The 14615-nt window shown below is 40.4% G+C and overlaps 1 protein-coding gene across 1 annotated transcript in view; it reads right to left on the bottom strand.

The window, feature by feature from the left end:
* Positions 1–1342: 1342 nt before the first annotated feature.
* The window catches only part of LOC123967412 (transmembrane protease serine 9-like), a 33384-nt gene continuing 20111 nt past the window's right edge, over positions 1343–14615 (bottom strand). The window contains exons 4-10 of the mRNA XM_046043508.1: positions 9410–9684; positions 7474–7619; positions 7140–7392; positions 5998–6160; positions 3269–3543; positions 1673–1818; positions 1343–1591 (exon numbers count right to left, since the gene is read on the bottom strand). Coding sequence (XP_045899464.1) covers positions 1343–1591; positions 1673–1818; positions 3269–3543; positions 5998–6160; positions 7140–7392; positions 7474–7619; positions 9410–9684 — 1507 coding nt within the window. The remainder of the gene's footprint in view (positions 1592–1672; positions 1819–3268; positions 3544–5997; positions 6161–7139; positions 7393–7473; positions 7620–9409; positions 9685–14615) is intronic.

The following is a 14615-nucleotide window of genomic DNA, read 5'->3' as shown; positions in this document are numbered from 1 at the left end:
AATGTGACTGTGACATCCCCATCTCTTTCAGCTGCTGGGATGTCTATCTCATTGTGTTCTATGTTGCAGATGCCAGTAGGTGTAGTTAACATCATCAGTTACTGGAGCCACCTGGGCATAGTGTTCTCCAGTATAAAAGTGCGTCTCATGTTCTGCACTGTGGGCTACAGAGGAGGGGAACCCCTGTTCCCTCTGCGCCACACGCCTCGTTATTTTTGTTTCTTTCACCATACAACACTCCACTAACTATTCCTTCATGCATGCATACTTGTCTCACTTCATAGAATTATTTGAATATTAAGTTGTTTCTGTTTGCTTAAAGAGGTGGTATTATGCTCATTTTCAAGTTCAAAATCCTTTTTAGGGGTTGTACCAGAACAGGTTTACATGGTTTCATTTTCAAAAAACACCACATTTTTTTGTCATACTGCACATTGCTGCAGCTCCTCTTTTCACATTGTGTTGAAGGCTTCGTTTTAGCTATGGAGTGATACATCTTGTCTCTAAATGATCTTTGTTGGGAGTTGCACATGTGCAGTTCCTATCTAGTGTTTGGAAAGGAGAGGAGAGGTGTGTGCTGCAGCTCAGTGTTTTTCCACCGGTGTTTTTGAGGGCGTGTCAGACTAGTGGCTTGGCGAGCATTATGACGCATATTTTTTTGTGACATCACAAGAAAGCGGAAGTAAAGGCTGGACTACAAATGAGCTGTTTTCAGACAGTTCAGAGCAGAGTTTTTTGTGGGAGATGGAAACTCCCTTTGGGCTGGACTTTGGGCTTTTTCACTTTGCAAACCTGTTACATGCACAAAAAAGATATATAACTCAATACAGGAGAGGGGAAAAGCCAAAAAGCATAATACCACCTCTTTATAAAATAAAAGTAATTGAACCTTTACTAGAGTTTTGTGTCATCGTACTGTTCTTTTTGTCGGCAATGTCGACAGCAATGAACAGTCGTTGATGAACCTCAGGAGTCAGGAAACTGTGGAAGATCTTCTTCTGCATTTTTGGATTCCAAAAATTGTGTTAAAAAATTGTGTGTGTAAGCACAAAGCAAAAGAGAAAAAAGAGAGAATCAGAAGAAACACTCTGCCCTCTGTCTGTGAGGTAGACTTTCACCTAGTTAGTGTGTTAGTGCGCTAACACACTAACTGTAATTCAACCTACATTTCAGGGTGTTAACAGGGAGGCTTCTGTGTATAAGCAGATGTTCAAAAAACAAAGTGCCCAATTTAACTAAACTAAACAATCCTAATACTATCCAGATCCCAGATTGTGTTTTAACAAGAAGATAAATATGTAATTTTAAAGCTTTTTTAAAGTTAAAAGGGTTGGCACTTACGTTAGGTTGTGTTTTTTGGTGGTGTACAGGTGACGCTGAGGTCACCATCAGTCCCAGTGGACTTGTAGGTGTAGTAGCCTGGCTGGAAGCTGGTGATCTGACTGTTGATCCAGGACTGATACTGGGACACTCTGGTGTAGCCTGATGGGAAATTAGGCTGGGCACAGCCCAGACTACTGGTAAAACTCATGATTCCTTCCTGGATCCAGCGACCGCCCTGCTTGCTCACCAGCGGACCTCCTCCATCCCCCTTAAAGAAGAGAAACATTTAGGAGAAGAAATCTTTGCAGAAGGTCAAATCTGACACAAACACAGATGTAAAATTGCTCACATGACAGACGTCCTTTCCTCCAGCACTGAACCCGGTGCACATCCTGTTTTTTGTGATTATGCTCAATCCATAGGTACAGCTGCACTCTCTGTTCCCCACAATCGGCAACTGCACCTCCATGAGGTTTCCTGGGTAAGGAAGGGGCACTGAAGAGACACAAATTCAGTTTAATAAACAAACTTGTTTTGGTTTTACATAAGTCCAGCACTAGATCGTCAAATAGCACATTATTACAAACAAACTAAAGTTAAAGCTGTCTGCTTTAACTGTTTAGCTTAGTTTGCCACTTACATTAAAATCTGCCACATATAAACTCAGCTGCTGGCTGAGACAAACCAGCCCCCCTCCCTACCAGCAGCAGCAGAGGGAGGAGGATGATACCCATCCCAACTCATGAGAAAATGTCCGGCTCATCTCCATGTCCTGGTTTTAAAATCTGGCCCAGTTAAATAGCCCTGGTAGACAGGGACGGGGAGTGCATGTGTAATGGTAGCCAGCGAGGCTGCGCAGTGGGTAAACTTCACTCCCTGACGCCTTCAGAGACACAGTTTGAGTCATAACCGTGCAGTACAACCTCAAGGGACCGTTACACACACACACACACATACATCAAGGACTGTGACAAACGCAAGCACTAGAGTCCCCCATATTTTTCTCTTTAAATGGTTTGCTGTTGTTACTGCTGGTTTTTTTTTAACTTACGTCAAGAAAAGCCACACAAATGCTATTATATCTGAGCAAAATGACAATAAAGAGCATTCAGTGGCCTTCACGCCTCAGAATTCAGTGCGATGGCCGTGCTGCGCCCTAAAACAGCCTCAACATTCAATTCTTTCAGATCGAGGGTTATTACTTTAGACGGTTTCTTTCCTCCTCCTCACAGGTCAGAGGAGGATGCTGCGTCTCATCTTCTCTGCCCAGTGCATGCTCTGTCTCTGTCTTGTTACGTTATGTGCACGGCTGTTTTACACCGTTCACAGCTCCGATTTATTTATTTATTACAGAGAACAATCTTTGGGTCTTCACCTGTCTGCTCAGCTCCCGTCTCTCTGGCTGTGTGAAGCTTTAGGCTTATCTGTCTTCTGAGATGGAAGCTCCGGAAGGGATCAGAGAGCAATCCACCAGAGGAATCTCCTCCTCTGTGGCGCTGCACAAGGGAATGACAATGGAAGACATTTGCCCTTCTTTGTCTTCCCCTTGTTCTTTCATTGGGTTCTATCTGTGGAACGTCTCCCACTTCTCCTTGACTCACTCTGTGCTGAGTGTTGCTGTCAGTGAATGTGCTCGTACCCCTTCCTACCTGCCTGTTGACACATGGAGAGCTGTCCTCCATGTTGGCCCTACTCCACTCACTGCTTATAAAATATTTAAACTTATTCACAAAACTGTGTGTTTGTTAATGTCACAGACAGATTATGATAAAAGGATCTCTATTCCCTACACACAGATAGAGGAAGGTTTTGTTGTTCCCTGGATAAACTGTTTGCAACTGCAATTTTGCATTGAAATTTCTGAAATAACACACCATTGTAGTTGACAACATTGTATTTACACTATCTCTGAAAATAAATGTAATCCAGGTCCTTTCTGACACACCTCCAAATCCAACATCGCCCCAGCCGGTGGCCCAGGAGAGAGTTCCCTTGTAGAAGGTGCTGCCTGGTGCCGCCAGGCAGACGGGCTGGATGTAGGTGGTGAAAGCCACCGGTGAAGCGAGCTTCAGGAGGCAGATGTCGTTTTCCAAATTTATGATGTTATAGTTGGGATGAATGATGATCTGTGAGACTGTCCGAGATGCTTGATTGCGGTTTGATCCCTGTAGACTCCGGAGACCAAGAACCACGCTCAGAGTGCTCGTGGTTATGCCTGTACTGCAATCAGAAGAGAAACGAAACAGTGCAAAGACATGAAAAGCAGAACTGCAGAACTCAAGATCACTTTAGCAGAGACTAAGTTTATTTTAAGACCACGTCTAGTCTAGCTTGTATGTAGCCTGATAGATGTTGCAATTAGTCGTTCATGTGCTCAATTAACGTCAACCTCAAGCCCTAATTAGAGAAGTTGCTCCCTAAAATTTTTAATTTTCCATTCAGTCTGCACATACAGTCCATGTTCTTTGCACATGCTGCAGTCACTCTGCATGCTGGGGAAACTGGGACGGGGTACCTTAGCCAAGTCGACAGGTCTTCATGTATCTTCTGCCAGCACATTGCCACATAGCATGCATGTAACTATCAGATATGTTACCTGAGCAGACCCATTCTGAACATCCTTTGTCCTGTATAGTGTGTTCAATGGGTAATGTCGTCCATCGCACAAGGTCATCATCCTCTATTGATTTAAGTAGAGGCGTGTAGTTTAGCCATGTCAGTTCTGACCAGTGTTGGGGGTAACGCGTTACAAAGTAACACATGACTGTGATGAGGTTACTATTGTCTATAACGCAATGTAACGCGTTACTGTTGACAACTTCAGTAATCACATTACAGTTGCGTTACTTGCAAACTGGTTCTTGCTTAACGGGAGGAGAGAAAAATAAATCAAACCTCCCTTTTCACGCGTGTTTGCGTATCTTTTCCGACCTAACTTTTGACTTCAGCGCCAGTTCATGAGGACGCAAAAATTGTAGAGCTGTCAAAGAAGTCTTTCAAGGGTGGAGGTATTAAATCATATTGTTTCACGAAAGGACAGCGATACCCTCTGTGGCGAGGCTCTTTAGCCTGGGTAGTCTTGTGCTGACTCTGAGGAGGAAGAGGTTGTCTGACAAACAATATGAGACACTTCTGCCCAGGGTGCAAACTACGGGGAGCCAGAGTGATCTTAGCACCACTTAATAAGACATCAGCTCCCCATCATCATGGACCATGCAGAGCAACAGACTTCATCCAGCCAGAAGGTATGATCATCGACTGTCTGCAGCATGCCGGTCACTCCGCGATCTCCTGGCCCTGTGCGATGATCTGAGCATACATGAGTTGTAACTTTATATTGTTACTGTGCATCACAGGTGATGTTACACAGTAATCCAAATGTTATGTAACTAGTAGTGTAACTAGTTACTTTCAGCAGTGAGTAATCTAAAAAAGAAGTAAGGCATTCCTTTAGGCATTAATTTTTTTAAAAAGCTTTAAAAAAGTAACTAGTAATGTGTAATCCATTACCTTTTTGAGTAACTACCCCAACACAGGTTCTGACAGCCTGGAGGAAACATGTACATCCAGATATGAAATATTCCCTGACTTTAGCAGTGTGGTAGATATATGCTGGAAATCACACATTACAGGTAAAACTATGGATTTACTCCAGAGATGGAAGAGAATTTATCTATAAGTGTAATTTTATGAGGGAAAGTAATACATCATCTGCATAAAGGCTTATCTTGTGGTGTGCATTTTCTGTTTGAATTCTTTTAATATTATAGCAGCTGCTAGTGGTTCTATAAAAATGGTGAATAGTGAAGGAGAGAGTGGGCAACCCTGCCTGGTGCCACTCTGAAGACTAAAGCTGGGAGAAGTATGATCATTTGCTCTTAGGGAACTGTATAAGATTTTATATTTATACTAGATACATTTTATACTTTTTAGTAATTTATTCTGGATTTTTTTCATTTATTTATATAAAAGGAAACACAAACGTCAGGTGGCTGGTGATAATTCAATACATAAAAATATAATGGAACATAATGAAGTAATCAGTAGCTTGTTTTTTTTAGTTAAACTTACATCTTTTGGACGATGCACAATTCTTTCTTCTTTATTTAGATTGCATTGGATGTTTTGTTATTGTGCTAATGGACCTTTTTCAAAGCATTTTCACTTGTTAATTAACTTTTTAAATTTTCAGAACATTTTTAACAAATGCTTTTAAAAAAATGATGATGACAAAATCAGCCATTTCAAAAAGTGGTGGGTACATGTCCCTAGTGTCCTCAGTGTAAATGACACTTAACGATCACCTGAAATTACAATACTTAAGGTCTTAATGTCTCTCCGCCCCTATCGTTACACTTTAGGTTAGCTCTACATAGGGCAAAAAATAACCCTAAAATGCAGCCTATACTCTTTCTTCAGTGACGCTTTAATTTTTTCTCCCTGCCTCTTAGAGCAGTTCTTCCCAATCTTGTTGGCTGGGGCCCCTTAAAAAATGAAGCATTGTCTGCTTGCTACCCATAATCACAAGTTGAAACAACAAAGATTTTCTTCTTGAATGATGATGAATGATCATTTAAATCATTTAAAACTGAGTTGCAAAGGTTCCAAGGATGGCTGTTTACAGGACTGGATGGCATGTTGGTTTTTTGTAACGACCCTACCCTCACTTGTTACCTTGCACAGCAGTGAGCAGCAGTTAGCACCCAGTCATTGTTGATGAGGGTTCCTCCACAGAAGTGGGAGCCAGAGGTTTGCAGACTGGCCTGCCAGGGCCAGCTGCCTACAGAGGCCACCTGTCCTCCAACAATCTTGGTGTTGAGTTTTGGCTGACCACACACTGAGGAGAGAGACAATAAAGAGACAGAGTGAACAATATGGGTTGACAGCAAATACTAATAATAATAGAACTATTTTAAAACGTTTACGTCCAACAACATATTTAAATGTCGAAATGATAGATGGACAAAAATTAGCAGTGAAACTTTGATTTAGCATCTAGCTGTGAGTGAGACTCGCTTGCTTGAAACAGCAATTCATGTGAAAATGTATGTGTCATTAACATGGGAAGAATTTTGTCAATACTAACTCATTCAAACACAAAGATGTTTAATAAGTGACTTTTAACCCTGTCCTCTCTCAGATAACAGACTGGAAAATAATTTCCACTTACAGAAAAGGAGTTTGCGGTTGTTTTTAATATTCCCCTAGAACTCATTATGACCACAAAAGTCTTCAATAAACCAAAATGTATCAGCTGTCTTCCTCTTTTGTTACGTCTTATGACCACTAGGGGTCCCAGCCTAAAAAATGTCTATAAGAGTCATAGTAAGTTGCTTGAATAATCAACCTATGCGGCTGTTTTTCTGGTGAGGACAGGCTGAAAAGAACATACGTTATTCTACTGCTGATAATCTTATTAATACTAATAAGTTGTAATAATACTACTATACTAATACTACTACTGTTATTGCTCAAGTCCCTGATGATGTCTTAATGTCACAAAAACATGTCAGTAGCTGAAGTTAAAGGGGCCCTCCACTGATTTTACACATGAAATTAGGTTTACTCTTTACAAAGAGTCGCACCCCTGTGATCACAATTGTATAATGTTGTTTTATAAACAGCTATGGTGCTGCCATGAACCTCATGATATACAACAGTGCATCACCATACAATTGCACTTCATATCGTAAAACAGTAAATGAATGCATCTGAAACAAAATATGAAACTGTTTGCTAGAAGAGGAAGAAAATATTTAATATTAAGCTTTCCAAGGTGAGATGTAGACAAAAGTCTGGACATGGTAGGCACTCACCTTGGGGTATTGATGATGGCAGGCCAGGGCAGGTAATGCTGAGGTCACCGTCAGTCCCAGTGGATTTAAAGGTGATGAAGCCTGGCTGGTTGCTGGTGATCTGGCTGTTGATCCAGGACTGATACTGGGACACTCGGGTGTAGCCTGATGGGATATTAGGCTGGGCACAGCCCTTGCTACTGGTAAAAGTCACAATTCCCGCCTGGATCCAGCGACTGCCCTGCTTGCTCACCAGCGGACCTCCTCCATCACCCTTAAAGAAGAGAAACATTTAGGAGAAAGAATCTTTGCAAATGGTGAAATCTGACACAAACACAGGTGTAAAAATGCTCACGTGACAGATGCCTTTTCCTCCAGCAGTTAACCCGGCGCAGATCACGTTGTCTGTGATCGCACCCACTCTGTAGTTACAGTTACACTCTCTGTTCCCCACAATCGGTTTCTGCACCTCCATTAGGTTTTGTGGGAAAGGAGGGGACACTGGAGAGAGACAATTCAGTAAAAAAAGTTTAAATGGTTTCACACAAAATGGACACTTTAATAAATATATGAGTGATCTGTGGCACACCTCAAGTGTTTCCAGGTGTTCCTCTGTGGATCAAGAAAACATTCTCACTACTTGAACCTAAAGGACCATGCCAGTGATTTTACAATGTCTTAGCCCATTAAAGGTACAATGAGTAACTCTTGCGTTAAACCAAAGGACAGGTCCACCACAAACTTCAAAACACTTGCAGTAATTCAAATTTAATTTAATAACGCCAATTCATAACAAAAGTTATCTCATTTGACTTTTCATATAGAGCAGGTCTAGACTGTACTCTTTATATTATTATTAACATTTGGCCACAGGAAAAAAATAATATATTAATATTATACTAACAGTATATTATTAAATTAATAGTATACATTTATGTCATGTTATGAAATTTACGAATACACACATTTAATCCAGAGTAACTATATCTTTAGATAATGCATCTCTGAGGTGTTTGGGCCCCAGTTTTATCTGAGTTTAACAGTGGACAATTACAGGTTACACAATACACGTTACTATCCTGTGTACCACGAGCATGGATCTACTGCTGTTTGCTTCGTAACGTTCATTTTAGATTTACTGTTGTTTTACTGATACTCAGGTACACAGTTTCTCCACCGTCCCAGTGACCCGCATTTTATACAATAATGCAACATAAGGCACAAGACAACACAGTGGACGACCCATGGTGTTTGGTTTGATAGTAATTTAAATTTCGAGCAGCACACCACAAAGCTTGTTCAATCATGTTTTTATCAACTTAGAAATATAGCAAAAATTCGATCTATGTTAACTTTTAAGGACACTGAGACCATTTTACACGCCTTCATCTCATCACGCCTGGATTATTGCAACAGCCTTTTCACCTGTTTAACCCAAAAATCTATTGATCGACTCCAGACTGTCCAGAACTCAGCTGCCAGGCTTTTAACCAGAACAAAGAAATATGACCACATTACTCCTATTTTAGCTTCATTACACTGGCTCCCAGTATGTTTTAGAATTGACTTTAAAATTATATTGATCACATTTAAAGCTCTTCATGGCCTCTCGCCTTGTTATATTTCTGACCTTTTAGTCCCATACACACCAGCACGTACCTTGAGATCCTCGGGCAGAGGTCTGCTGTCTGTTCCAGAGTCTCGACTGAAAACTAAAGGAGGACAGAGCGTTTGCTGTCAGGGCCCCGAGGCTCTGGAACAGCCTGCCCGAGGAAATCAGGTCGGCTGAGTCAGTGAACTCTTTTAAGTCCCTTCTTAAAACATACTTTTATAGGAGAGCCTTTCCCGATCTTATTTGACTTTATTTTATCTCTTTTATTTTATTTATTTTATATTTATCTTAAACGTGTATTTTAGTCTTTTCAATGTTTTTCATGCTTTTATCTTGTATTGTTTTTGTATTATTGTCTCTTGGGTATTATTGTCTTTACACTTGTTAAAGCACTTTGTAACTTGTTTTTGAAAAGATTATTATTATTATTATTATTATTATTATCATTATTATCACTACAGTAACGTTACTTACTGCAGTCTTATTGTTATAAACTGTGACAACAATCTCATTATAATAAAATGAGAAGCTATTGTGTTATGAATAACTTCTTTTCAGCTGCAACCCCAGTGGAACCAGTCAGGATGAAATCTAAAATTATTTTATCAAGTGATGTGTAATGTGTCTGTAATCAGACTGTCTCTGAAAATAAATGTAATCCAGGTCCTTTCTGACCCACCTCCAGTTCCAACATTGCCCCAGCCGGTTGACCAGGAGAGAGTCCCCTTGTAGAAGGTGCTGCCTGTGGCTGCCAGACAGACGGGCAGGATGTAGGCGGTGAAAGTCACGGGTGAGGAGAGCTTCAGGAGGCAGATGTCGTTGTCAAAAGTTACAGCGTTAAAGTTGGGATGAACGATGATCTGTGATACTGTCCGAGACACTTGATTGGGGTTTGATCCCTGTAGACTTTGGAGACCCAGAGACACAACCAGGGTGCTCGTGCTTACGCCTGGACTGAGGTAATCACAAGAAAAACAAAACAGTGCAAAGACATGAAAAGCAGAACTTTAGTCAAGACCTTTGCATCTGTTGCTGTGGAGACCAACAGAAAACTAAGGATGAACTTCTCTGAACTGAAAAACATCTCTAATATCAACAGTTTGTTTTACAGCAAAACGATCTTTTCTCCCAGTGTACATTGCAGCGATAAAACAGCCCAAACGTGAGTCTATCCTTGTGTCTCAGTCCAAAAGCTTGAACTCTATTGATTCCAAAGGGAGAGGGAACAAAGACACGTGGAATTAAGAAATGTCTATTTCTCTGGGCGGCATGATGAGGGCAGTCTGCCGAGGATTTAGGCTCTGGTGGCAAGAGGCAATGTTCTGGGCACATGGTGTAGCTAGCGTGTATCCAGGCCAAGACTTCCTTTTACATTTTGCATTTGATGGGTGCATCCCAATTCTCTTAATTGTATCGACGTTTCCCTCACTTGTGTCCTTTCCTTGCGTCTTAGTCCCACTGGGCTGCATGGAGAGATGCAAGGAAATCATGCAAGGAGAGAAGGAACGAAGAAATGTGTTTTTACAGACATGGAAAGTCCTTTCCTCCAAAGCGTTACGAAAAGCAGCATCCAATTTTTGATGAAAGTGGTAGCTGATCACAGCTGATCAGCTGATCAAAGTAGTCAGCTGGAAAGACTTTTGATGGAATTTGGGTCTGCACACATGTGCACTGTGCGGATTCTGCTGGAGTCAAACAGTTATCACTGCAGATCAGAATGTTCATGCCTCCTCTCTGTAGTTGTGACCTTTTTAACAAACACCTGCAAGGGAACAACAACCTGCAGTCTGTAGTTATAACCTACTGTGTCCTGCTCAAAGGCACAGGATCATTTCTATGGGGAGAATGTGTTTACATTTTTTATTCATTATCTGCATCTGTATTTATTGATATTCTGATTGTGAATTCATTATTGAATAACCCAGATCATCATGGTGTCTTTTTTGTCAGAAAAATGATTTAACTCAAAGCCTACACTCAGTTTTAGGCTATCGTTTATTTCATCTTTTCATAACCTTTAACACTACTCTTAATGCTTTTGTTGCACAGGAGCAACTTTAATTCTCTGACTTTAATTGTCTCCATAATAAAAGTTAATGGGGGAAATAAGATAAAAGAAAATTCTTTCTAATACATGAAGAAAGTTATTTGTGGGGCTTTTGTTGTTCAGACCTACAGTGAACACAGATTTTAACAAGACAGCGAATCATAAAACAAATCGCATAGAAAACTTGGCAGTGATACACAAGTTTAAATTAGGCCTATCTGTCTTCACTCCGGTATGAAACAATGTTGCGATACATCACATCAGTCTGATCAGCTGCAGCGTCCAATCAATTAAGGCGTTCCAGTAAAGGTACGTGTCGGTCACTAAAAGACTTCTGCCCAAAGCTGTATTTTCACTCAGAGCTCCTCAGGGCAAAATAAGAGCTTTGGGACGGTCGGCAAGATGGTGGAGCAAAACAACTTGTAGTTCAAGCGAGGAGCGAGGAAACTACAAATAAGAGACTTGAGATCCACCTAATGTTTACAGTCCGATTAGCAACTTGTGACGCGAGAATGGAGATGGAGACGTCTATGACTGGAAGTAACCAGTTTACAAAGCTGATAAAAGCTAAATTGCTGTCAGATGATAGCCAACGGGTTCAGAGATTGCATTAGAGACAATGTGTTTCATGTCTTGCTCTCCTCAACGACTGTTAACCTGCATGCAATTAAAGGCCACTCAAACCTCATTGGTTAATATTAGTCAGACTACAAATGGAAACCAGATGGCTTCAGATGCCAAACTTGCCTACAGAGCTACTTATATCAAAAATAATCCTAAAATGCGTCCTAAACTCTTGCTAGAATACCCCTCTTTAATTTTCTCCCCTGCCTCTTAGAGCAGCAGTACCCATCCTTTTTGGCTGATGACCCATCAAAATGAATCATTGTCCACTTGCTACCCAACATCACAGGTTGAAACAACACAGTGTTTCTCCTTGGATGGTGATATCAGTCAAATTTCAGAAGCAGAATAATATTTTTCATGTTTCCTGTCCTATAAATCCTTTTTCCTGCGACCCCTTGGAGAGATTCCTGCCCCTAAGTTAGGAACCACGGCCTTAGACAGGCTGTTTAGGCCACTATATGGCATGTTGTTTTTTATTGCAGCCTCATCCTCACTGCTTACCTTGAGCAGCACTGAACAGCAGTCAGCACCCATTGATTGTTAATGAGGGTTCCTGCACAGAAGTGGGACCCAGAGTTTTGCAGACTGGCCTGCCAGGGCCAGCTGCCTGGAGTGGCCACCTGTCCTCCAACAATCCTGGTTTTGAATGTAGGTCGACCACAGACTGAGGAGAGAGACAAAGACAAAGTGGGGAAATAATTACAATAAAAAGCTATTTACATCATGTTACGTCCCAAAATCATGTTTAAAATGTCCCAATGACAGACGAGAAGTAAAAAAGTGTGAGTAGAAACTTCGACTTACCACTTAGTTGTGAGTGAGACTCTGAAAACATAAAACAAACAAAATATTTATGATACAGTAATTTTGTATTTATATTCACTGATATGTCTTTGCTATATTGACATTGATATTTGCATGCAAGGAATTTTGTGATCATCTGTAACATTTCTTAATAAACTCAAACACAAAAATGACAAACCTTACGCCCTTTCCCCTCTCAGCTAACAGGCTGAAATTTTTTTTTCCTGTTACAGAAATTAACTTTGCATTTGTTGAGTCCTTATTTTCCCCAATTTCTGTGTAATGTGGAGGAGGGCTCACTCTGCTCGTGGACGACGAAGTGTTCAGTGAACAGATGTTCTTTTTGCAAACAAATCTTTAGTCACACGTTGTTGGTACAGTGATTCAAACAATCTGTTAGGTTAGGTTGAAATTGCTGTTGTCCATCTGTTTGTGTAATCTATCCATATTTCCCTGAATAAAAGAGTTCTCATAATTGGCTTAAATTAAATCCACAAATGTTACTTTTATTGCATGCTTCCAAAAAAACTCTTACTACAAGGACAGACTGAAAAGAATAAGAAAGTACATTTTTAAGGTGGCTTTAAGCTGCAGAATTAAATGTATGTGTGAAAATAAATTCAGTGCCTTCAATTGTCAAATCAAGCACAATTGAACTTACCTAGTTAGCTTGCACTAAACTAGATTTCGGGAAAAATTTATATAATTAACATAAATGTATGAAAGACGTAGAATATTTTAAGGATTGTTGAAAAGCTGACACTAAACTGCATTGCTGGCTTTAATTTCCATGAACAAGTAGCTAAAGGACTATGAAGACTTAGAAACATGAGAAATGTTATAAATTAAATTAAATTAAATATTTGATACCTATAATGTATTACAAATGTGGAAAATTTTAAGGTTTGTTTGGAGTTTGTAGTTGAAAGTAGATAATAATAAGCTAATCAGCTTTTATTGTCAGATACAATTATACAGAGTGCAACAAAATTTGTGTTCTGCATTTGACCCATCCTTATAGGGGCCATTGTGCAGCACAGAGGGAGCAGCTAGGATTTCAGGGCCTTGCTCATGGGCACTTTACGCAATGATCCGTGCTGCACTTGAATCGTTGACCCTCCGGTTCACAAGATAAGTCCCCATGGACTGTGCTACCCACTGACCCACGATAATAAAGTCCTTGAAAAAGTTGGAAAATGTGAATGTCACACTGACTTCATTAGCTCATTTTAAGTAGCCTGCAGTGTGTTTGTGTGCCTGCAGGTACACGTACAGTATGAATAGACGTGTTTTTCCTTTTACTGTGTGGTCGGGCTCTTATTTAAACAAAAACTAGGTCATCCATCGTTTGTTGTGAGCATTGGGGAATTTTAAAGGGCCTTTATTTTGAAAAAACAGCCTTGTCATGAGTTCCCTGTTACACAAGTACAGCTACTGTCTGGGACTGGAAAAAATTAGGTCAATCCATTGTTGCCAGTCTAATGGAAGCCAGTGAAGCTGTGCAGTGAGTAAACTTCACCTCCCGACACCTTAAGAGACGCACTGGTGACCAACGCTAGTACACAAGGGTTGTCATCGTGTCAGCCTCCTACACCCGAGGTCGCCGGTTCGAGTAAGGACCATGCAGTCTGTAGGCAGCCAGTTACACCAGTTAATTTACAGTTCCATTGTAGGGGCTTATACTTTGAAAAAGCCTTATCCTGAGGTCTCTGTCAAGTCACTATTACTGAAACAGTTACTGCCTGGGGCTTTTATTTTGAAAAAATAGGTTGAGCCTTTTCTTCCTGTTGATATCAAGCCTTGCTCATCCTGACTTTCCTGTTATGATAAGGTTCCCAACATTGGGCTTTAACTTCGAAAATTGGAAATGACACCAAACAGACCGTAACTCTTATCACCTAAGTAAACAGAGAGAGAAGATCCACCTGAAGATGCTGTGTGAGATTTGTGTGTGTGGTGTCAAAAATGTGTTTGTGAAAGCAATTTAAAAATGTCCACCTTTCTGCCTTCCTCCTAAAATTTTTAGCTCAGTTCCTTTGAAAATCTACGTGGCAGTTGGCAATTTCTTACAAGATTTTAAAGTGAAATCCAACTCAGTCAGCTGGTCCTCCTACTTTAGCTGCGACCCATCTGTCCCACACACACTCATAAAGTCAGAAAAGGGCTGAAAGTTACATGAAACTTGACTTGTGACTGTGTAACAAGTATAATTTATGTGAAAAAGTTGAATTAACTTGAGGAAGTCTTAAATGTTTTAAAGTTTGAATGGCATTTCTATGTGTATGAATTAGTGGGACTGACTTTCATTTTAACAAAGTTTCAGAGAAAGTTAATATTTTGAACAGTTTCAATAGGATTTGAAATTTGAATTATTAGAAAGTAGGAACAATGTGGAACATTTTGATAT

This window comes from Micropterus dolomieu, linkage group LG02, assembly GCF_021292245.1.
Source record: "Micropterus dolomieu isolate WLL.071019.BEF.003 ecotype Adirondacks linkage group LG02, ASM2129224v1, whole genome shotgun sequence".
NCBI classification, from domain to species: domain Eukaryota; kingdom Metazoa; phylum Chordata; class Actinopteri; order Centrarchiformes; family Centrarchidae; genus Micropterus; species Micropterus dolomieu.
The sequence above is the reverse complement of the archived record's forward strand: the minus strand, read 5'-3'. Positions and strand labels throughout refer to the sequence as shown.